The following is a 23,129-nucleotide window of genomic DNA, read 5'->3' as shown; positions in this document are numbered from 1 at the left end:
CATCACAGGTGCTCAAGTAGCGACCAATCGCGGGTGTCTTTTTGAGTTTGGTCATGTGATGTTCACAAGCTGAGCCATGATTGGTTGTTTCCTGAGCTCTGAGTAACTGATGTCATTTTCAGATGAATAAAAATGGGTGGATTTTGCTGACAAATTCATATTCCACAAACACAATATTGTTAATAACAATGCTGTGTTTATACTAAATATTATAATATAATATAAAGAAAATATTGTAATTAATGTACTTCCCTTTTAAGATGAATTATTTTGTTGAATTAATTGTTAGTCAAATTTAGTTCAAATGACTTTGCAGTGCCAGTGATGTCATGTGTATGGTATCTGTTTTGATTTTAAAAAACGAAAAATGCTCAGCCCAGGAGGCAGAAAAAATCCTGACGATGGGCCTGCTCACACGGGCCCACGAGCTTCCGGGGACCCCAGTTTGAGAACCACTAGACAATTTTCCCCATGTGAGCGATAACCAAGGAGGAGGGAGCCTCATCAGGTGGGTGTCTGCTTGCTTGTTAGATAAAAAAAAAAAAGGGGATGTTGAGTGTGAGCGTGTGATGTTGGCTGAGTGCAGAGCGGGGAAGGCTCCAGCCCACGGAGGAGTGGGAGCCTCCACTGTCGACTCGACTAACTCCATTTTGGAACAACAGCTGTTGGAAGAAGACAAGAAGACACAAGAGCTTTTCGCAAGCTCTTGTTTGCTTGCCACACGCTGTTTTCTCATCATTAACGCCACCTCGCAGCTTCTGCTTCGGCCCATTTTACCGTGTTTCTTTTCCCCTTTATTCCCCCCCCCTTTGGCTTCCGAGTGGCAGGAAACTTAAGCGAAGATCCATGGTATTCAATCTCCATTGTAACAAGTGGATAAGAGGAGGCGTGCGGATCAAGGTTAGTGACTCTCCCGCTTGGTTGTCGCGTCCAGGACGAAATTTGATCATGATTTTGGTTGTGAAACTGCGAACGTTTTCAAATGTATCATTTGGAGGTGAATTTGGGAAGCGCCGTTTGTCGTCACGATCGAAACGGTGGCGAGCAGACGATCCAAAATGTGTACCTTCCCTCCTTCCTTCATCTTAGTCCTCACGTTCCACCTTGGCCTGATCATGTTACGATGTTAAATGACGACATTTGAATTGTGCTTACATCGTTTGCTCGCCTTGTGGTCATTATGCTAGCTGCCTTTTAGCTTCTGCATTCGCGCATATGTCCACACAAAACAACGCTTCGTCCTTTTCATTTGGTTGTTGTCGTCGCCTAGGTAGCTTTGCGCGCATCGTCGTGCCTACTGCTGAATATGAAAATAAATGAGCCACACGCTGGGCCAGTCGTAAAGAGAGCTTTTTGGAAAGCACCCACCAGGGACCCCCGCTTTGCTCGATTCTTGCTGCTGGCCAAGTGCCAGCATCGCCCGGCAGGAGAGGCGACAAACACACTGCATGGCTCCTTGCCTGCCTCTCTGCTCTTCCATGGACTTTTTCTTTTCTCCTTCCTCCACCGTTGCCGGTCGAGGAAACATCCAGAAGAAAGGTGACCACACAGTGTATCCGCACAAATTCGCTTGGAACCAGATTTAGCTGTTGACGCTTGGGGAAACTGTTGCACATGGGAAGTGATTTCATTTGGAGACAAATGACCTGCCTGCTGCCAATTTGTATTCAGTCCCAATGCTAATGCAGCCTAAAAGGTGACACCAAGGACATCACGTGGCAAATCTGTTGCGTGAATACTGGGAAGCAAAATATATATGTGATTTGTTTGACATGTTTTGCAAACTGGATTCGAAATGTTTCCACAATGCGAGCTCTTGACTACATTCCTTCTTCTTCTCTTAAAGCCCAACAATAGGCAAGCTGGTCTGTTCTCTTCAACAGCCTTGGGGAAAGGGAACCATACAGAACACTCAAATCAGTAATGCTAGGAAAAAAACTGCTGTCACTTAAAAAAAAAACAATCTAGCTTGTTGACCTTGAGCAGAACGTGTATGTTAGCCTTGCTGGCTTACTGTACTGAACACTCGACGAGGCTTGCAGAGAAAAATGTTTGTCAGACGCGTGTTGAATAAGTGGAAGGCATATCTGTTGCACAATATTAATAACTAGGGATATTCGTTACCCCCTTTTTTTTCGGACTAATATGAGTATGCAGCTCTTCAGTAGTCTCTGATACCAATATCAGGTACTGGCACCACTAATGCTTTTAACATTTAAGATTTCCCCATTAAAACAATGGCAGATCATTTTGCACGAAGACTCACCATATACAATTTTTCCTTAAACTACATGAAATTGACCATTTTTGTACTCTTCAAATCTCTAGTTTATGATAGCTGGTATAGGTACTCGCTCACCCCTACTGATAACTATTTCATGATTTGCCCGAGAGCTTATGGGCCTCAACTACCGGGGAGAAGATTGGGATCAAGCCCTGCTGCAAATAGTGAAAAAAAAAAAAGAGTATTTATTTCCCCACCATGTCCCAATACTTAAATTTTTCTATATTATTTCGGTATTTTGCATTTTGGGCAATATCGCTCTCTGCTAGCAACAAAAATTAACATCACAACGAGTATTATATTATTTATGTATTTTAAATATTTTTAGAATCCATTATTCTATTGAATATTCAATTGATTAATCACATACATTTTCATTTTGTATTTACGTGTATTACAAACACATTTTTTCCATGATTACTGTTTATTAGCCAGTGATTGTTTTTTTTTTTCATATTGTTTAGTGATAAAAAAAAAGGGGGGGTGGGTTTCATGATTCAATTAACGGTTGGGTTATTGTTTTCCAAAATAAGTGTCTTATTCTGATTAAACACAAAAAAAATCAGTCAACTACTCTGCTTTCATGAAGGACGACAGAAATCAGTGAATATTTACTGTTGAGAGGCTGAAATGTGAGCATTTGTATAAATAATTAAGTTAAACAATGGCGATTATTGAAGTAGTTTACAATAATTTGATAATCTATTACTTGTTGATTATTTTTGACTGCTCAAATCACAACTTAGGTTTGTTTCGAACGTCATGAGACCAAGCGTGGAAAACGGGTCAGCCGACACCCTGTGTATGCTGCGGGGTGATGACGTGACGCTTTGAACCTGAACTTGCTCAAGTCATTGGGTGGACTGATGAGAGGAGGGAGTCGTGCGGAAAAAAAAAAAGATAATCTATTTATTAAAGTTTCATGTTACCCTGAAAACAGTTTACCAATTGTTTGTTGAAAAATTGTGCAATAATAATGGTTGTTTTCCTCAACATGATGAATAATCGTGATTACAGTATTGATTAAAAAAATGATCGTGAATATTATTTCGGTCATAAATGTGCAGCCTTATTATTTGAAGTGGCTGATTTGATTGTGTCTGGTGAACGGCAGCAGTACGAGTTTTGGAAGCGCCCGGACCGCGCCGCCGATGGCCTATTTTTCAATGGCTCCCTCTGTGTAATCATGGCGTTAATGGGCCCGTATTTTGCGCACGGGATTTGTCGGTTCAACGGCTCTGACCTCCAACTGCATTCTTTTCCCCGCGCGCTTAGGACTTAAGCTCTTTTGCTTTTAGCATCCGGACTTCCCCGTGAGAAGATGAGGCCCGTCCGATGACACAAGTCGCCTACGCGCTCGGCTTGAAACCCATTGGTTCATTTTCTATTATTCACGAGGAATGTTGTGTGTTCCACGCGTGCTTCAGGACATCATATGTGAGATTTGCTCAAGGCTGTCCTCGATTGCACTTATACAGTTTCAGTTCGTCACAGCTATTTTAGGACCGTAAGTAAAAATCTGCTAACAAGGGTAACAGCAACAGACAATTTAATTCAGTTTGGACTACTTCATGTAAAAAATATAACTCCTTAATATACTATTCCTGCTCCTCCTCCCCAAACTGCCCCTCGTTTTTGCTTTTCGGGTTAGTGACGGTCGAAAATTATTTCCGCCGCTGCTTATTACGTAAGTATTTCAACGTTTCCGTCAATTGTCAGTCCACCAGCGAAACGGGAGTCCGTCAGCATCGGACTGATGGACTGTAACACGCTTTTAGTGCCCACCTCTGATCCGTGAATTGTTGCGCCTCGAGTATTGTCAGTGTAATAAATAAAAAAGTGCTTTTATAGCTAGCCTCACCCAAAGTCTTGAATGCTCGTGTGTATATTAAAGTGTTTTTCAATGGAGGATGTTTCCAGGGTGATCCCAAAGTTTCCCACATTTGAGCATTACTCGTTTTTATTTGAGGCCTTCCTTCTTGTCATTGATCGTTTGAGCTCATATCACATTGAGCAAGTCAATCTAATGAAATGGCCGGTGGGGAAACAAGGAAAGTGATGGTGACCTCCAACTTGTATGGCATCATATCAAGTTCGCGTTGAAATCTTTCGCCCAGTTTAGGGCGAGCGTTTGTAAAACTGTAGTCCCGCACTTTTCCATCTGATGAAAAGAATACATCGGTGACTGTTTGATCTATTTGACCCCACAGAAGCGCAAATGAAAGATGTGACATTCCTTTGAGGACTTAAAACAATTGAATCGCGAGGCAGCTAAGCTGATAAAAAGTAGGTTGCAGCTAACCGTATTTGCAGGTCGATCCACTCACTCGCCTGCTTCTCTACTGCACGTGTCCTTGGGCAAGACACTCAAGCCCAAATTGATCCCAACTGTTATTCCAACACGCCACTCCTGTAGTTGAGTGTGAGACGGACAAATGAGAAGTACGATATCAATCGTCACAATTTTATCACAAATCAATACTGAAGTGGTTTTTTTCCTTCCTTTTCCTGAAAATTATGTAGATGCGAGGATTCGGCCGAAACCTCCAGCGCCATGTTCCTGACCATTTTGTTTATTGTGAACCTCCATTAGCTACTGACACAGCTCAGGAGCTAAGTCTTTCTGGGGTCTCGTCCAAATTCATCTCAATCCTTTACAATAAATGTTCATCTTCACGGCGTCATTTAGACATTTCACCTCAACGTCACATGTACTTTCAGGCAGCAAAAACGCAAGTGATCTGAATTGCACCACAAAATCCTTACCTGTCAATTGACCAAAAGCTACATGGAGTAGCCAGGGGTGGTCAGGAGCCATGCCTGAATACAAATTTGATAAGAATCTGTCGTAAGAATAGCGCGTTGGATTCACGCAATGTCAATTATATCCATTATTTTCACACCATATACAGCAAGCGTGGCTGACAATCATGAAATAAAATGAATACATACCAAGAACCTGACAAACGATGATGTTTCACTTATAGATTAAGAGGGGGTTGTGAGCATGTGTAGGTAAATGACCAGACTTGTGTTTTGTGTGTGTGCCAGTCCAGTTTTGGGGATCACAAGTTACGATGCCTTCTAATCTAAGCATGCTGCAGGAGATTCTGGATCGATTCTATTGATTAATAGGTTATGTGAACAAACTGTGAATGAAGCAAATGGACAAGTTGTCCATTTGCATCAGTGGATTTGTTGTCACCCAAAAAATGTAAAGGCTCAATCGTGACAAGTTTTGGTGAGCTTTATGTGTCTCCTTTTCAGTGTTATGGCAGCCAAGATGATGCAGTATGCTGTTCCCTCTTGCAAAGACATTAGCATACATTTCACAGGCAGGGTCTGCGAGTTGAGTAAACACAGCTTTCTGTCTATTTGCCGAGAAGGTTTTTAATCAAAGCGTATTATGCTAATGGATTTCAGCCATGGGAACTGATTCGGTAATCATGGTGACGTGTCTGTTTTTTGGCCTTACAATTCAGTGTATGAGAACATGGGCCTAAGCGAAAAATTCAATGTGCACTATTTTCTTTGGAGTACGGATGTGTGGAACTGCCTATGAGGAGTAAACATTTTTGACTGGCGAGTACTTTCGAACGTATTTAAATACATTCGGATGTACTTGCAAATATGTTCAAACATGCTCTCAAGTGTGTTCGAACATACTCACAAATACGTTCGAATATACTCACAAATATGTGCGAACATGTAGGCTAAATGCTACAAACATAGCATATTTTCTAATAATGCCATGGGGTATAACTTGCACATGCACAAATGGAGAAAAAGTTGTTGTTTTTTTCAATCATTTGTCCCACATTAATTTCACTCCCAGCCATTTTCACTGAAGCAACCCCCTTCGCTCCCGGCTGTTTTACTAGATTTTGACTGATTTTGCAAGGCTCACAGAACATTGTGTTTTATTGCTATAAAAACATGGAACCTACTAGGGGTGTGGCAAAAAATGTATTCTCATAAGAATCGCGATTCTCATTTAGTACGATTCAGAATCGATTTTATTTAAATTATTTTATACCGTCTTCCCTTGGTTTGTGTGTGCCTTTATTGGGAGCGCTGTTCATGTTATACCCGATTTGACCACTTAGTGGCAGTGTGGTTCCACACGGTCTGATACACTGTTAAGTTGTAGCCACATTAGAGAGTAGAAGGAAAAAGTCACGATCAAGTTATTCCAATAAAAAAAAAAAAAATCAGCGTGGAGCCGTTCTTTTGAGTTATAAAAGTGCCGCGAGTAGCGAGCTAATTAGCATTAGAGTAGATCATTACGATTCTTTCAACATCTATAAATTGGAGCAAAAATCATTGTCAATCAAAGTTTGAATAAAAAATTGTGCTTAATCGAAAATCGACTGAATTGAATCACACACCCAAAAATCGGAATCGAATCGTGAGACATTCAAAGATTCCCACCCCTAGAACCTACCAAAAGAGAGATTAGAATCTTTTCTTTTATCAGGAAAAAAAGCATATTTCTATTCTATCTTTCAATCTATTCCGTTTTGCAGCAATTAGCATTGGAATATAGCTAAGTTTCATCATTATTCACAAATCTGTTTAAAACAGTGGAGAAATTGCTTTTTTTGACATGGCCCTGGTTGATCTCTTATACTCTGCTGCCACCCGCTGGCTGTTTTATAATAACTACCATTGCTTCAACTTTTTATCTTCAGTTCAGAGGCTGCTTCAAAGCCTTCTGTGTGCTCTTGCATAAAAAAAAAAAAAGTATAAATACGTCTTTGGGAGCATTGTAATATTTAAAATGGAACATATTTATACGTTTTGGAAAGCAAATGAGTTGAGTTAAAGAAAATGCATTGTTCGTTCATGACTTTTATGATTTGTGTGTGTCGTGCATGATTTCGGTTCAGCATTTTTCCCCATAATGCCACAGGGTATTGACTTGAGCGTGTGCAATACCCCTTGTGGCATGCTACAGACATGAAAGTCCCTCACCTTTTCGGCGAAATTCGCCGTTTTGAAACCAAAATAGGTCACCTACGTGAATCGTGGAGAAAAGTTGAGAAAATATTTTGTGGGGTGTGGGGGTGTAGGTGACCGAAGAGTCAGTGTATCAGTGAACTCCGGATGGGATGGGTACCATAGACTGCACAAATTTGCGTTAAATCAGACGGTGACATGGTGCAAACTAGCACGTCCAAAGTAAGTCGTGACTGTGCGTGGGTAGATATGTTGATTATTTACCATGGCGCAGTTGAACGCGCAACCAGTGTACTGACGTCACCTACTCGCGCTGGGTTTCATTTACGCTACATTTCCGGGTTTGGGTTGGAAGTAAGCAAGATTTGACAAGCAGACAAGCCAAATGAGAGTGAAGATTCGCGGCCCCTAGCATGCTTTGGTTGAGCATGCTGCCCCACCCGGTGCGCGGATTTCTTGGGGCTGAGACCGAGCGGCAGCTGGGATGTCGCCGCCATCGGCTCGCCTATATGCAGGGAGCACCGACGCGTCGTCCGTCTTCACCCACCGATTCGAATCATGCTGTAAGGTGTGTGTGGCTTTACCGTCGTTACAATATATTATAGTTTTTGAACAATACTTATCACATACTTATAATAATTTCACGGTAACGATAAAATGGCAAAATCTTGTGGCCAACATGTTGCACAAGCAATTACGTACCGCGTCATAAACATTAAAATGAGTTTGCTCCCGAGTCTCAATTATTCTCTTCTCTTCGGTGTTGTTCACGTCCTCTTCCAGTTGTCATTTTTTGCGAGATTTTACTCCGAGTTGGGATTCGAATTCATCACGCTATGCACGGCAGGCACGTTCTTGTAAAATTTGTTTAGACAATTGTGCAGTTGTTCCTTAAGGAACCAAAATAACACTAATACAATCATTTATCTTCTGTTCTTGTATTACTGTTTAACTTTGTTGTTTGTTATTCATTGTATAGAACGTTGCTTCTCACTTTGTAATTTATAATATTAAATTATATTTTGTATTATTGATTTTTTTGACTCCATCATCTCCGGCTCATGTGTTTTAAATTCACGATGTTTTATTATTTGTACTATACTATACTAAATGAAATATAATATAAACAATTGGATGGATACCCCATTACTGACAATTGGAACCGAACTGGTTCAAATGCGTAAGGTACCCATCCCTACTTGAACACAGGGCATGCTGATTTTTCCATCCTTGGTCCAATAAATGCTGCAAAGATGTTCGCATTTTCTTGCCGCCGTAAAATTTAGAACATTTAAATTCGCCATCCCTTCGTCCACCGCATGCCCCCTACCGCTTTGACGAGTGCCCGATGAATATTAACGGGCAAATTTTTGGTCCAAGTGCTTCTCACCTTTTTTTTTTATCCCAGACCCGTTTTCATGCCTGATGCTATGTTTGTAGCATTTTGCCTACAAGTACGTTCGAACATCTTTGCAAGTACGTTTGAACATATTTGCGAGTACTTTCAAATGTATTTCAATAAAAAATAAATATTATCTGCACATTGGCAGTTCCACTCTAGATTTAGTCCCACGTTAGAGCCTGCAACTACGTTTGACTTTCCTTGCAGTGTTTCCCACAGATTTGCGGCGGTGGGGATAGGAGGGGCGTTGGACGGGAAGTGGGTCTCAGTCATGTTCCTCCTCTAGCCTCACGATCCACAAGTGAGTGACGGCAAACTAACGTTGCATGTGGTATATCCTGTCGCGACACGTTATTTTTTTCTTTTTAAATATATTTTAAATACATTTTCTTGAAAATATCTTGGGTGGTGGCCAATCTACTTGGGTGGCCCGCCCAAGTATTAACATGGTGTGGTAAACACTGACTTGTATGTTTGAAAGTTGCGAGTACTTTCGAACGTATTTAAATACGTTCGAACGTATTCGCAAATACGTTTAATACATTGGCAGTTTAACGACGGTCTTCCGTAGCGGAGTGATTGATCTTTTTTTATTTTCTTGAAATCATTGTGTTGTGAGCAGTGTTGAAATCAGTGAGCGTTCAAAGTGATGAGATGGAGAAATGCTGAAGGCTCTGAGGAAGAGTTGAGTGTGACAGGGCGTAATTGGCTTGTTATCTGTTTTGTGCTTTTGTATTCCTTCACCTTGGGAATTTTCAGGCTTGGTCTGCTTTCAAGTGTGCCTTCCCTTTCTCTCAAAACGAAAAGGGCATTTCTTGCAACTCTCAGAGGATCGCTGACGAGCTTTTATTGATACAAGAGTGCTCACAGATATTACACAGAAAACTGTTGACTTTGTTGACAATGTCTGCTAATGCAGGCCATATTAAACAAGTTCCATTTATCTCCCTCACGTGGGTTTAATGTTTTGATTATTTTGTATACGAAAGAGTTGATCGTTCGCCGAAATATTCTTGTGTACATGTTTTGTTGACGTTTTAGCCCGTGGCCCTTTGCTGCCCTCTTTTAGTGTCATCTTCTGGCAATTGCCAGGCTGTCATTGTAAATTAGAAATTGTTCAGCCTGCGAACACGGCTGTTTCTAATTTTACACCCAGTAAAACGCTGGATTCTCCATGTCTCTCACCTAAAATTTTAAACACAGTACACACAGATGTGCTGTTGTCAACACTAAAAAGACTCACAACTGTTATGTATTTTGCACAAAGGTCATTGGAAGAACGAGCTCATGTCAGAACAGAAGATAGTACAGCAAAGTGCAAAGATGCAGGCTGCATGGACACCTTTATTATGTGTGGTGTTCTTCTCATAATGGACCGTGTTTCATTTTATTCTAAGAATATGCCGCGGGCCAAAATAAATCCCCCAAAACAAAACAGCTGTAGCGTTAAAAAATGGCACCCGGGCCGAACTTTGGCCATCCCGATGTACCGCATGTTAGCCGTTTATTTTGGTTTAATTTTATTTACCGTGACGAATGCCGCTTTTCTTATGTGACTGTGAGAAAAGTGCTGCATACGTTTTTTTCCCCCCCTTTTAACTGGGCAAATCCAATCACATGCTGCTCCTATCTCCCACAACATGAGGCAGCAAAGTGTGATCTTGAAATGACTTGATGTGAGCTAACAAACGGCGGAGGTTAGACTAATCGAGTTTCCAGCTTGATGCCTTTTCTGCCGCCGTTTCTGATTGTATTAGCAAGTCCAAAGAATGATCCTGCCGCCAGATTTTCTGTCAAATGCGGATGATTGCCTTCATCTGTTTGCTAATTGCACAATCGCTGCTAGCAGGGCAAACGTGCATCCGTTGAGTCTCGTTGGCTTTCGGTCATTTTCATGCCGCGGTCTCCTTTTTTTTGTGTTGGTCTATTCCCTATCCGTTCCTCGTTCACCTCACACTCATCAAATTATCCTCCCTTTTCTCCTGCCTAATCAGGCCAAGGCACCCTGCTCAGCCACGTGTGTGCGTGTGTGCGCATGTTTGCGCATGTGTGTGTGCGAATGCAGAACCTGGGAGAAGGATTGGGCATAAACAACACGGGCAAACATGCCACCTGCTTCCTGCTGAGCTCTCTTGTTATTTAATGTGTGGATGGAAATAGAACTGGGCAACCTTGCAGTCGAATTAAAGTGGATCGGACGGCCAGCGAGGAGAAAATCCCACAACACAACAGCACTTCCTTTTTACAACTACATAAAACATTATTATTATTATTATTATTATTATTATTAGCATATCATATTGTGCGCAGACGTTTACATTGTGAATGCCATTGATTTGAGGGGATTTTGTTATTTATTTTAACTTGTAAGGGCGGATTGACTATACAATGACTCTTATAAACAAGAAGTTTGAATGATGGTCAAAATTAAATGGAGGCGAAAAGGCTGAAAAAATATATGCAAAAATAAGTGATGCTCAGCGTTCTGTCTTAACTAGACATACTAAGTATAAAAACAAGTGTAACTCAATGGAAATCAAAGGAGAATTGTAGATTTTCTTAACTCAATTTTATTTATAGAGCGCCTTGACGCTGTACACAAATCATAAAATACCGTAATGCAATCAAGATATCCACCCTGAAGAAATGGTGGTTTAAACAAGCCATTAAAAGATCAGTATTAATATGAAAGTCATTGGGACAAAATTTTATTTCCAAACGACTTGTAAATGTTTAGATTGATTCATACAGTCTACTACTACTACAACTACCTGAAATTCGCAAGTGCATTGATTGATAGAATCAGAATTATCTTCATTGGCCATGTATGTTTAGCAAAATTAGCATTTTCTGATAGTTGGGGTGACTCTGGCAAAAAAGACACTAACAAAACGTACATTTAGGCTACGTTCACACTGCAGGTCTCAATGCTCATTTCCGATTCTTTGGTGAAATCCGATTTTTGTGTGTGTAAGCGTTCACAATGACATTACCTATTAATTGCGACCTCAGTCTGTCTGCTGTGTGGATGTAATGCGTCCCCAAAGTGACCCGCATGCGCAGAAGAAGATACGTCACTCACAACGCTGTGTTTGCGGAAGTAAATACGTTTGGTCCAGCATGTCTGAGCCAAGGACTTTTATAAGTCCGTCATCGGGGGCTCATATTTTGACTATCTCATATCTACAGAGGAGTTATGTGGGAAGGGGTAGAAATAATATTTTGGGAAAATGAGGCAAGCCAGTTCGAGCGCCTCATCTCACGGAGACCAAGTCACATATAAACTGTTACTCAAAACAACTTTGCCGATTCACGTATACGTCCCGTAGCCGTGCGGACCTCGCGGATGCGTCAAACATAAATCAAGCTTAATGCAACCCCGCCTGCGCAGAACGCATATTGGACTTTTGATAACGTCGAGGTCGGATATATGCGACCTGGCCGTTCAGACCGTGGTCGCATTGCAAATATTCGGATACGTTTTCTGATCTAGGACCGCATATGAAAGTGGCCCGCGTCAGATAGGAAAAAATCGGAATTGAGCCGTTCAGACTGACAAAAAAAGACGGGTTGGGCAAAAAAAAATCTGATCTGGGTCGCATTTGCCTGCATTGTGAACTTAGCTTTAGAATTAGCAAAGTGTCACTATGAAATCTTTAGTAAACTGTTGATAAAAGTGGAAAAGCAGGTCTCCCAAACCAATTTGTTAGGCTACTCTAATCTGAAAAAATATTCACATCGTTTTGCAGAACATCTGTTTGGATGTTCTGATGATGGAACCAGTAACTTTCGATTTATTGGTCTGAGAATGAAATAACCTGGATGAATGAGATTATTCACAAATAATCAATATCTGTGTTTTTAGGAGAGCTTTTTCACTCTTTATAAGACAAGCAATTAACTGATGGGGATTAATCAATGATTTAAAATATTTCCAAATGCATAGACTCTGTTTGTCGGCCACTGTACATCCAACATGTTCATTTCTGCTCAATTGTACACAGCATTTGTCATAAAAGTTCTCGGACTCCTGAAAGGATTCTCAGGTTTGCAATTAAGAACAACAGAGTAAAACTAAGCAAATGCAAATACATAGACGGCAAACTACAGTGTGATATAGTTAAAAAATTACATAATGTCACATTGCACCATAGCAAATATGTTTTATTTGTTGCTGAGCGTTCCACTTGTTGAGGGCACTGGGCAGAACATTGAAAAAGAAGCTTGCCCATAAGTAGTGCCAACTTTGGAAACAAAGAGGTTCGTTAATAAGACTTCTAGAATGGAGTGTGGGTGGTGGTATGCATGGTGAGCAGAGAGCCAAGATAGGGTGGAGACGTTGGTCTGCAGCATCTCTGGAAAACCAGTCTCGGACCTTTTTTTGGGGGCACAGCTCGTATATATCAAAGTGCATATTTGTGATAGGTTGACACAAAATTAGGAAGAGAACCAGCAATTTGTTAGTTTTTTGATATTCAGTCTTCAAATTGCTTTACACTGTCGGAGAGCAAAGCAAGAGCTGTACAGCATGCCGTCACATCGTCAATAGAACGTGTCACTACACGTGTGTCTGTTTAAGCTAGAGTTAGATAGCTTCTTTCTGTAAAAGTGCGCAAGGGACCGGTGGCCACCACTCGCAACCTCTAACTTAATCGGAGCCTTCCCTTGGCACCGGCAAAGAGTTGATGCAACAATGGCCCAAATTCAAAGAACTGATGATTGTTTTGGCTCTAGCCGCAGCCCATCGTGACAGGCGTAACTTTGAGGCCTCGCTGAGGACCCGCCTGGGACTGCCTGTACAGGCTCATCCAAACCAGGGGATTCCCAGAAAAAAGCCTGAGGCCTTGCTGGGCTGAAGTCAACACAGGAACATTTTGACCGTAAAAGCTCATGCAGCTACGATTTCCTCTGGCTCCCTAAAAAACGCCCTTCATCTCGAGGCTTCATAGTTTCCTCCCAAGCTTTTGTCATAATTGTACGATACACAGAATGTGACCTTGATCTTCCCTGTGGGATTCTCACCACAGAGAGTTATGTTTCCAACTCGGGGGTTTTTCTTTTCTTTCTTTTTTCGCGCTGTTTTTATCCAGGGTGCTCTTTGTGGCGCAACCCCGCCCATTGATGTGGGCTCGGGCGTGGCACTAAGATCTCGAATGACTGCGTGTTGACCATTCAATGTCACACTCGCAGTGAATCTCCTTGCCACGCTGAAAAACAAACAGGATAATGAATTAATGACACCAGTACAAATAAACGCACGACTAAAGTTGCACCCATAATTCTAAAAACAAACATGGATTATCATTCAAGCATTGGATTCACAATGAAAGCACCTGCTCCAACCATGGAAATATTAAAGTGATATTAGTAATATAACAAGGGTCTGACATTAAGGTGGTCTGATGGCCTCGGGGCCAGTATAACGCTGTGTTAGGGCCACCACGTATATACAGGCGCTTTAATGGGGTAGATGTCACGGACTTCCGATTTCCACACATCAGCGTCGTTTCCGGCCACTTAAGGCCGCGTTCCAACACTCGTATCCTCCCCCCTACTGAGACAGACACACTACACACTCGCACAGTCGACGGGAACGCGCAACCGATCGATTTTGTATTTTGTTGAAGGAGCAGCCCTTCGTTTAATGCTTCGGCTCACTTAAGTCATTTCCAGAGGAGCTGATGCTAATGGTTTGGGTCAGGCTTTTTTACCATCTGTTCCTGAGCTGCTCATGACTCCTTCCTGCGGGTGAGCCCGCTACGCCCATTTCGAGCTGCAGTTAGTGCCTGGCTGGAATTCAGGATCTCACTTATGTAAGAAAAAAAAAAGAATTATCAGTAGAATTGTATTTCTACACGTTTAAAAGACAAGATGTAGACTTAATTATGAGTGAGATGAATTGTAAGAACCTTGTTGAATTCCAGTTTTTTTTTTTTTGTGCCAGTCAACTTACCAGGCAAGCTGTCTGTTAATTTTCACCTCAGTAAGAGATGTCAGGGACTCCACAGTCAGCCACGGCTGAGAAGGATCAGGTGCAAATGTATGCAGCACCACTGAATGGGAAGGACTTTAAATTATTTATCAGAGGAAGACCAGCAAGCAGCAACCATACCAACAAGAAAATACAGCTCCCCCATGTTTGATCTGGGCTTGTTATCAGCCGAGCAGCTGCTGACATCATGTGAATAGCCGCTGCCCACACCACTTTTCTTGTGGCTTGAGAGGAGGAACGACCCGACTACTGTGTAGCAAGTATTTTGGGGCCGGCAATTTGTTGTTGTTGCTGGGACTGAAGTACAGGTTTTTGTTTTCACTTTTAAGACTGGACGCACTTTAGTGAACTGGCGCTATCCGGCTTCAAACTGCATGAAGGTAATCTTTACATTTTTAAATCTCTAAAATTCTCACAACTGGACTTTTTTCCGATTGTCTTGGCTGACCTTTTGCAGCTCATCCAAGCAGGCTTTATGGGTTTGTGCAACAAGGTTAGCAAAGGACAGCACTTGCCTGGGTTTGGCGTGGAAACGCAACTGTTTATGCTCCAATTTGGAGGCACGCCCCAAGTGATGCAAAACGTCTTCTAAGACAACCAGGATCGTCCAGTTGCCAGCGATTCAGTGACGTAACAATGAAATGACCTGAATGAGTGAAAATATTTACAGGCACGTGTCACGAAAATGAGAATTTGAATGTTGTTGTTAATGGTACATCATTGAAAGATGGTGAAAACGGCACAACTGTAGTTTCCTCTGCGATACGTCGCTGTGTTGGTTGTGCAGGATATTGAACTGCTTCAGATGTGTTCATCGTTCCCCGGTGATTCTCCCTTGTAGTCAGGCAGGCCTTCTATAAATTTAGCCCAGTAGCAGCCCTCGGGCACCGCCGTCCTTTTTCCCCACGAAAGTGACTCACCGTTGCTGTCAGTATTGAAATGCTGTTGCAAGCCAATAGAAATTACTCATGGCTTGTTTAGGAGCTTACAGATTGTTACCTTGTTCTTCAACGACTGCAAATGTGTTTTGTTCTCATTTTGCTTTTTGTTTTCATCAAGAGTTGCTTGAAAGGCGATAGGTTGGACTGTTATGGGAAGAAGTCATGAAGACACTGTGTGGTGCTCCTTTGAGTAATCACAACTTTATTAGTCCAGTGGGATGCTAGTGAGTCTTGCGCCCTGATGGCTCCCGTCCAATTGACCAGGGTGGTTCACTTTTTTTCTTTTTTCTTTTTCTGCTGTTGTACACCACCTGTCATGTGATCAAGTTTCTGTTTTGATCCGTGTAGAAATGTTTGGTAAATGAATGCCTTGAGATACGAAAACACTTTTACCACAAATCATCTTTCTCCTTTGAAATAAACTTATGAAGAACCATCAGCTCGGTGGACAACCAAAACCAAAGGGAAAATTCTAATTCTAGTTGAATGAACGCACTCCTGTCTGACGGCGCTCGTATTTCAAGTGTCCACTCACAACAAATCAAAGCAAAAAAAAAAAATTCAAACGACAGTTTGTATCCCGATAACCACGTAATTGAGTCACTCGTATCTCAAGGCATCATTGTAGTCATTTTTTTGTTCGATTGCAAATATGACGTGCAACGATGAATCACAATCAAATAAATCAGTAATTGTTTTTGATAACCGATTAATTGGACCAAGTCCTTGGAATTTCCGCCTCCTTAACAGTAAATGTTCTCAGATGTCTGTCCATGAGAGCAGACTGATTTTCTTTCGCGTTGAATCAAAATAAGACATTTGAAATCACATGCTTGTACTTTGAAATACAACAGTCTTGTTTTCTAAAATGCGGTTCATCAATTAATTGACAGATTGATTTATAAAAATAATTGTTTATTGCGGCCCTAATGTAATCTAATAAGTGACCTTTAAGGATATTTTTGTAAAGTGATTTTTCTTCTTCTTTTTTTTCAAAGAAGGGATGTGGTGGTAAATGGTGCAAGCACACACTAAAGCAGCAGGACATCACCATCATAGTTATCATCGTTCCATGGAATGCTGCTAATGATCCCATGGTGGCATTTGATCCGCATGAGCAGGCAAGGTGACTAATTGTCCACACGGGCGGCAATTAGGCGGCGACTCCCATCAGCCGCGTAGCAACTGGGACAGTCGACTTGAAAAAATAAACAGCAGTGGAGAAAAGCGCAGCGCTGTTTTGGTTTGTGTCAACGTCATCAAAGCCGTTGCCGTAAACGGAAACAAAAATCGAGTCAGGACAAACAATTTATAGTCACGTGACGATGATGTGACAATCCTACTTCCCTTTCAGACAGGAAGTGCCTTTCAGCGTCTGTTGAGTGGAAATGAAACTCGCGTGTGAGTCTCCATGTGGAATTTTGTCAGTTCGGTTACTCCCGCTGCGAACAAGCTTGTCCTTGCCATCTGTGATGCTAACGCTAGCAATAGCAGCTACTGTGCTGTTGGGATGATTGCCAATATGATCATTTGTGGGCTGAGAAGATGGAAATGAGCGAGACATCAGTAAGAAACGCCTCCATCCCTATTGAGTAAGGCCGGATGATACATACAAGCTAGCATGGACACAAAAATGGATACCAGGAGAGTTTATCTCTTGGGATGTAACGATATCCAAATGTCAGCATGCGATATTATTGCGGTATGGACCTTACGATATTATATTATCACAATATTGTGGTGAGGTTGGTGATAAACAAACACAATATTGTATAAAATCTCATAATAATGCTAAAAAAATTCATGATGCTTTCACTGAAGCAACCCCCTTCGTTCCCGTAAGTTTGACTGGATTTTGACTGATTTTTGCATGGCCCACAATTCATTGTGTTATATTGCCATAAAAACATGGAACCTACCAAAAGAAAGATTAGAGTCAGTAAATCAGTAAAATTTTGTATCCGTTTCCTTTTTGCAGCAATTGGCTTTAGAATATAGCTAAGTTTAATCATTATTCACAAATCTGTTTAAATTAAAACCGTGTCGGAAAGAGCTTTTGGCAACATGGCCCTGGTTGATCTCTTATATTCTGCTGCCACCTGCTGGCCGTTTTTGTAATGACTACCATTGCTTCAAGCATTCTCTTCAGTTCAGAGGCTGCATCAAACCCTTCTGTGTGCTCTAGCTATAAAACAAACATAAAATGTATAAATATGTCTTTGGGAGCATGTTAATATTTATAATAGAATGTATTTTGACTTTTTACTGCAATTTTTCAATAATTTGTGCTGATTTTTGTCCACTGGAGCGCAAACTGATGACCACATACCACTTAAATGACATTGTGAAATTTGCTGCCACTCTGGATTTGATATCTGATATTGATGCACTTGTGAAGGCTACAATTTTCGTTTGGTGGGCCGTTACCATCCAAGCAGAGTTCATCATTCATTTTGCATAATTTGCAGTAGGCGAGATCTGTGTATAGAATCGGAGCATTCTTTTCAAGTTGAAGCTGAGTCCAGTTGTTTTTGGTGGCCAATTATAGTCTAATCCTTGTGTCAAGCTGTCATTTTAGTTTTTATTAGTGTTGGTCATGTTCATGCTCTTTTTTTTTAGTCTTGTCAAGTTTTGCATTGTAGTATCATTTTAGTCAGAATTGTCCATGATTATTGTAATCTAGTTTTAGTAAGATGGCTGATGACATTTTAGCAGAGGTGTCAAATCCAGGTCCAGGAAGTAAAAAATAAAATAAAATAAAAACTTTAGCTACGGGTACTTCTACTCATCGCGCATGTAAAAGAGCACATTCATCTGCCACTAGCGATGGTTGTGTTTTTGAGCATGATTGAATGCTTAGCAAATTGTAACGTGTCACATGACGGTGCATCTAATAATCGATGTATGGGCACACCCCCTCGTACTTTGGTTGCCAAACAATGTGGCCTTCATGTGTGTGACCTCTCCGAGCTGGACCCTGGCAGCTTCCTTTTTGGCACAGCGCAGCAGAGAAAGAAAACAACTGCATGGATAGTTTCATGTTACAAAGGGAATGGGAGCGAAGGCGTCTGGGAACGGACTGACCCCGGGTCAGTGTGTCATAACCGCCTCATTTTTCATTCCTCCGTAATGGCCGTCGCCCGTTCATTGCCGCTCGGCTGCCGAGTCGCGTCCTGTTGCTCGTTTTATTGCAGTGACCAGCTGCGAAGCGGTCTGGGGTCACGCCTCCCTTTGGCTGCGCGAGGACATCTTCGAGCCGCGTCGCCGCATATCTAAGGGGGGAGGTGCTCTCGCCGCTGCCCCCGTCACATCTCCAAATGTGACAGACAGAAAAGCTTTATGGCAAGAGGTTAGAATGAGGTTACTCTCATATTTTCTGGTTTGTTCTCATGTCTGTCGTGTGGCAGCGCTCGACAGGATCCTGACCTAAATTAATAGTGAGTGAGAAACGGGACGGATTGCTGAGAGAGAGGGCGCTTGTGGGACCCGCTTGGTCCCGGTTTCAAGCTCTTTTACTTTAGATAATGCATAGATAGGTGTCCCTTGAAAAGTTGATGTTGCAACAGGAAAGCTCATTCCAAAATAGACATAGTGCTGAATTCAGACACGGTTAACCCCGTAGCGACATGACACAAATATAGGGCTGTCACAAACAAATGTTTTTGTAATTGATTATCCTATGGATTATTCCACGATTTACGTTTGTGCTGCACAGGTGTAATGCGAGCGCTGGTCATGGACAGATGATGGACGTGGAGACGTCGTACTCAGACTTCATCAACTGTGATCGTACCGGCCGCAGGAACGCGGTGCCCGACCTCACGGGTGAGGGCAAAGCGGAGGCCAGCGCCAGTGACGTCGCCAAAGACTTGGCCGAGATGGAGTTAAAGGATGCAGGTCAGTGGCGCCGCATCGCAAACTGATTGACGAGCGTCACTTTTTTTTTTTTTTTTTTTCGGCTAAATCATGCCGTTTTCTACAGGTGCGACAATGAGTCCATCAATGGCCAACTAATCGATGATCTAATTAATTGACAACTATTTCCATAATCGATGAATTATTTTGAGACCTTGCTTAGCTTAATATAATTTCAGCCTCTCAGCAGCAAATCTCAGATTTCTGTCGTCCTCCAGGAAAGTGGACCGATGACACTGGTCAACGCACATTTCGGTTTTTTTGTAATAACTACCATTGCTTTAAGCGACCTATTCAAGTTGGAGGCTGCGTCAAAGCCTTATATATGCACTAGCATTAAAAAAAACATAAAACATGTATAAATACCTTTTTAGGACCGTGGCAATATTTAAAATAGAATGTTTTTATGTTTTTGGGAGCAAATGAGTTAAGTGCTAATTAGATATGCAATAAGCAAGCTATGACATTGGTATTTTTCTCTCTCAACAATTTGACAATATTGGCAGTAAACAAATGCAAAAATAGATGACGTCAAAGCACAACTTTTAGTAATGATCAAAGTACATTTTGTGAACTGTCAAAATGCATTAAATATTAATCAATTAATAGTCAAAAAAATATCAATATCTGAACTGCAACAAATTATATTTTCATACTCAACAGCCTTTAATCTCTTTGTACTGAATCTAAATAAGACATTTGCAAACAATCATCAAAATGTTGTCTTTTTTTTCTGACTGATGTTATGGCCCCAAGTCAAAACCATAAATGTGAATGCTGGACATTGAGTAAAGAGTTGGAAAGAAGGCTCGAAGCAGCGGAAATGTGGTACCTCAGAAGGATTATGAAAGTATCATGGACTGAAAAGAAGACAAACAAAGACGTAATGGAGATGGCTGGGTACAAAAGATCTCTACTGAAAACCGTCAGAGAAAGGCAGCAAATATTCTTTGGACATATAAATAGAGCAAATGGACTGTAAAAACAAATTCTGAGGAAGGCAGCGCACAGAATATACAAACATCTCAAATAACTTTGCAACACGGAAAGTCTCCCATCAACGTATTTATTAGGAAAACTGAAGACGAGAGGTATGGAGGGCCATGATCGCCGATGTCTGTAGCAGATCTGGCACACGAAGAAGAAGTGTAGTAGTTATGGCCCAAACCAGGAACTGAATCATAATCGGTTTATGTTTGTGCATTTTCTGCATGGTTAATTGGAAATGATGTCCTGTTTTTTAATCAAGAAGTGTAAAATTCCCTTTTAATCCAATCAAAACATGAGTCAATTTAGAAAATTGTTACTTGCAGCAGTTGCAGTTGTTAATATAATGACATCATTGTTTAGAAGAACGGCAACTCAATGCAGCTGCGTAATTTGGTGGCCGAGTGCTCGTCAACAATGTTGATTAATTGCCTCGTCAAATGCGCACATTTGCTTGCCACAAAATAATTCTCGCAAGACTTGCTAACTTTGAAGACAAGCCGTTTAGATGTCACATTTGCTAAAAAGTCCGAATTGGCTATCACACCTGTAGTGTGATGAAGGTATCCGAAATATCGGAATAGCTGCCAAAGCTGTGTGAAAATGTGACCGCCATAAATCTTTCCACTCCTCGGGTTGCATGTTGAAGTCTCCCATTTGGATTTCCAAATGTCATCTTGTCACCAGCGCAGCTTCTCATTATTGTTTCCTCGTGAACCCGCAGAGCAAGTCTTTTTCCTGCAACATTGAACGCCAAACTCCACACCGGCAGGGGTGACAAAATTGTGTTCATCAGGGCCCCACCCACATTGTATTTATGGTTTCCCTCAGGTGCTCATTGATGAAAGTGAAAGCACAAATGTGCAATCGCTATAGGCACAATGGAAGGGCAAAAATCCCTGTTTGGTATGTACCTTGATTTTGAGTTTATCCTCACATTGGGAATAAAATTCTAAACAAATTGTTATGTTTGTGTGTGTTTGCAAATAGTAACCGATGTAATTAACATTTAAACAAATACATCAGCAGTCCCATCACAATACTTTGCACCCCAATTCTTCAATATTGATTATAGAATCTTCTGAAACAATTCACCTCCTGGCCAATAGGGGGCGCTTTGCTTGTACTGTATTTGTGTTGTGGACGAAAGCAGCCCTCGACCAAAACACAACAAAATGGCGACCAAAGAAAGCGTAACTCTTGAATATGCCCATTGAAATGACTTTGGATTCTGGAACACAGGAAATAGACAAACATAAATAATAATAATAATAAAAACAAAAATGGAGTCAGATCCATCTAGTGGACAGCGGCACAGTAGCATCATTGTGAGTGAGTCCAACACTGAACACCATTTACGGTTTCATGAGAAAGAATTTATCAGCAAAACGCAGACTGATTATGATTATTTTGAAAAGGGCTAATATTAAGATTAATCGGTCATGCCCTACGAGCGCAAAACTGAATTCTGTCCCATTTCCCTCCGTCAGGCGAGCCCGAGGCATCTCCGGCCCCCGAGGCCGAGGGTTCCACCAGTCAAGACGCCCAGGGAGGCGGAGGCCCGTCCTAAGCGGCAGGTGGTGGTACAGAGCGGACGGAAATGGAGATGCCGACGCCGTCACTCGCTGACGACTCGTTTGGAGCTTGGTCATCACCAGTTGGATGAGACGTTAAGACGGCAACCGCCGGGAAGTCCGACTGCCGTTTTAGACGCTTCTCTCCTGCACCGGACTCTGTTTAGTCCCTTCATATTCCCTATGGGACGCGGAAGCAGAAAGAGACGTTGGATTTATGTGAAAACGTTTGAACGGTCCAAACAATTTCCAATCCAGTGACGGAGGGGGAACTCATAACCGCGTGTCATTTTCTTTCTATATGTGTGTGTGTGTGTTTGTAACCCTCTTGACCTGTTTCCTTATCAAGTGTTGCACTCTTCCCAATATCCAACTTAGTCTCCATTCAACCGTCACGTATGGACTCTGTATTTATTGCTAACTGTTCAGTGATAACTTTGTGATAGCGATTTTCTTTGTGTAATAAAAAAAAACTTATGAAGCCGGCCTTCTGTTGCCGTTTTTTTGCTTCCATGGGAGTCAATTTGCAGGTTTGCGCTGATGGCGGCAGGCAAAAGAGGCCGAGCGGGATTCAGCACCTCTGCCGTAAATATTATCGAACTTTGTATACAATAGGTGGCAACACGAAGCTCATGTTTACTTGTGGACCCTGCGTGCCCCCGTTCCAGTGCTTCCAATTTAGGGAAACACAAGATGACACCGCAGTTTATCTGCAAAGCTATGGGAGCTTTTTTTTTTTTAAGTCTATTTGTTGTTAGCTTGAAATTGGAAAAAATTAATGCAGGGGGAGTATGTTCACAGCATTATTATTCAAAAGCAAAATTCTACACTGAGAAAGTATATTTGTTATTATAATACATTATTTCAGTAGTCACACTATTTGATATTTTAATTTAACCATAACATTTTTCAAATGTAAAATAAGCTTAACAAAGGTTGGATAACACTGATCTAATTATGACTTCTAAATAAGAGCACAAGTTAAAGTATAACTCAATACTTAATCAACTTTTTTTCTTTTTACTTATAAACTGGTGTCTACAAATGCTGTCTACATGTCCCAGTCATTATTTTT

At 41.5% G+C, this 23,129-nt stretch overlaps 1 protein-coding gene across 4 annotated transcripts; it reads left to right on the top strand.

The window, feature by feature from the left end:
• Nucleotides 1-392: 392 nt before the first annotated feature.
• pkig (protein kinase (cAMP-dependent, catalytic) inhibitor gamma) lies at nt 393-22,541 on the top strand. Of its 4 annotated transcripts, XM_086070193.1 has the most exons (4): nt 393-508; nt 587-900; nt 19,294-19,475; nt 21,971-22,541. In XM_086070193.1, exons 3-4 carry the CDS (start codon nt 19,322-19,324, stop codon nt 22,048-22,050), a joined length of 234 nt encoding a protein of 77 aa, XP_085926319.1. In that variant the 5' UTR covers nt 393-508; nt 587-900; nt 19,294-19,321; the 3' UTR covers nt 22,051-22,541. The 4 variants fall into 4 exon arrangements, with proteins under 4 accessions (XP_085926319.1, XP_085926320.1, XP_085926318.1 ...); XM_086070194.1 differs by lacking the exon at nt 587-900 and having other exon boundaries at nt 400-508; XM_086070192.1 differs by lacking the exon at nt 393-508 and having other exon boundaries at nt 531-900.
• The last annotated feature ends 588 nt before the right edge of the window (nt 22,542-23,129 follow it).

This window comes from Leptonotus elevatus, chromosome 2 (assembly GCF_054856555.1).
Source record: "Leptonotus elevatus isolate MCC_2025b chromosome 2, RoL_Lele_1.0, whole genome shotgun sequence".
Lineage (NCBI taxonomy): Eukaryota > Metazoa > Chordata > Actinopteri > Syngnathiformes > Syngnathidae > Leptonotus > Leptonotus elevatus.
Note: the sequence above shows the minus strand (reverse complement) of the source record. Positions and strands in the feature narration are given on the sequence as shown.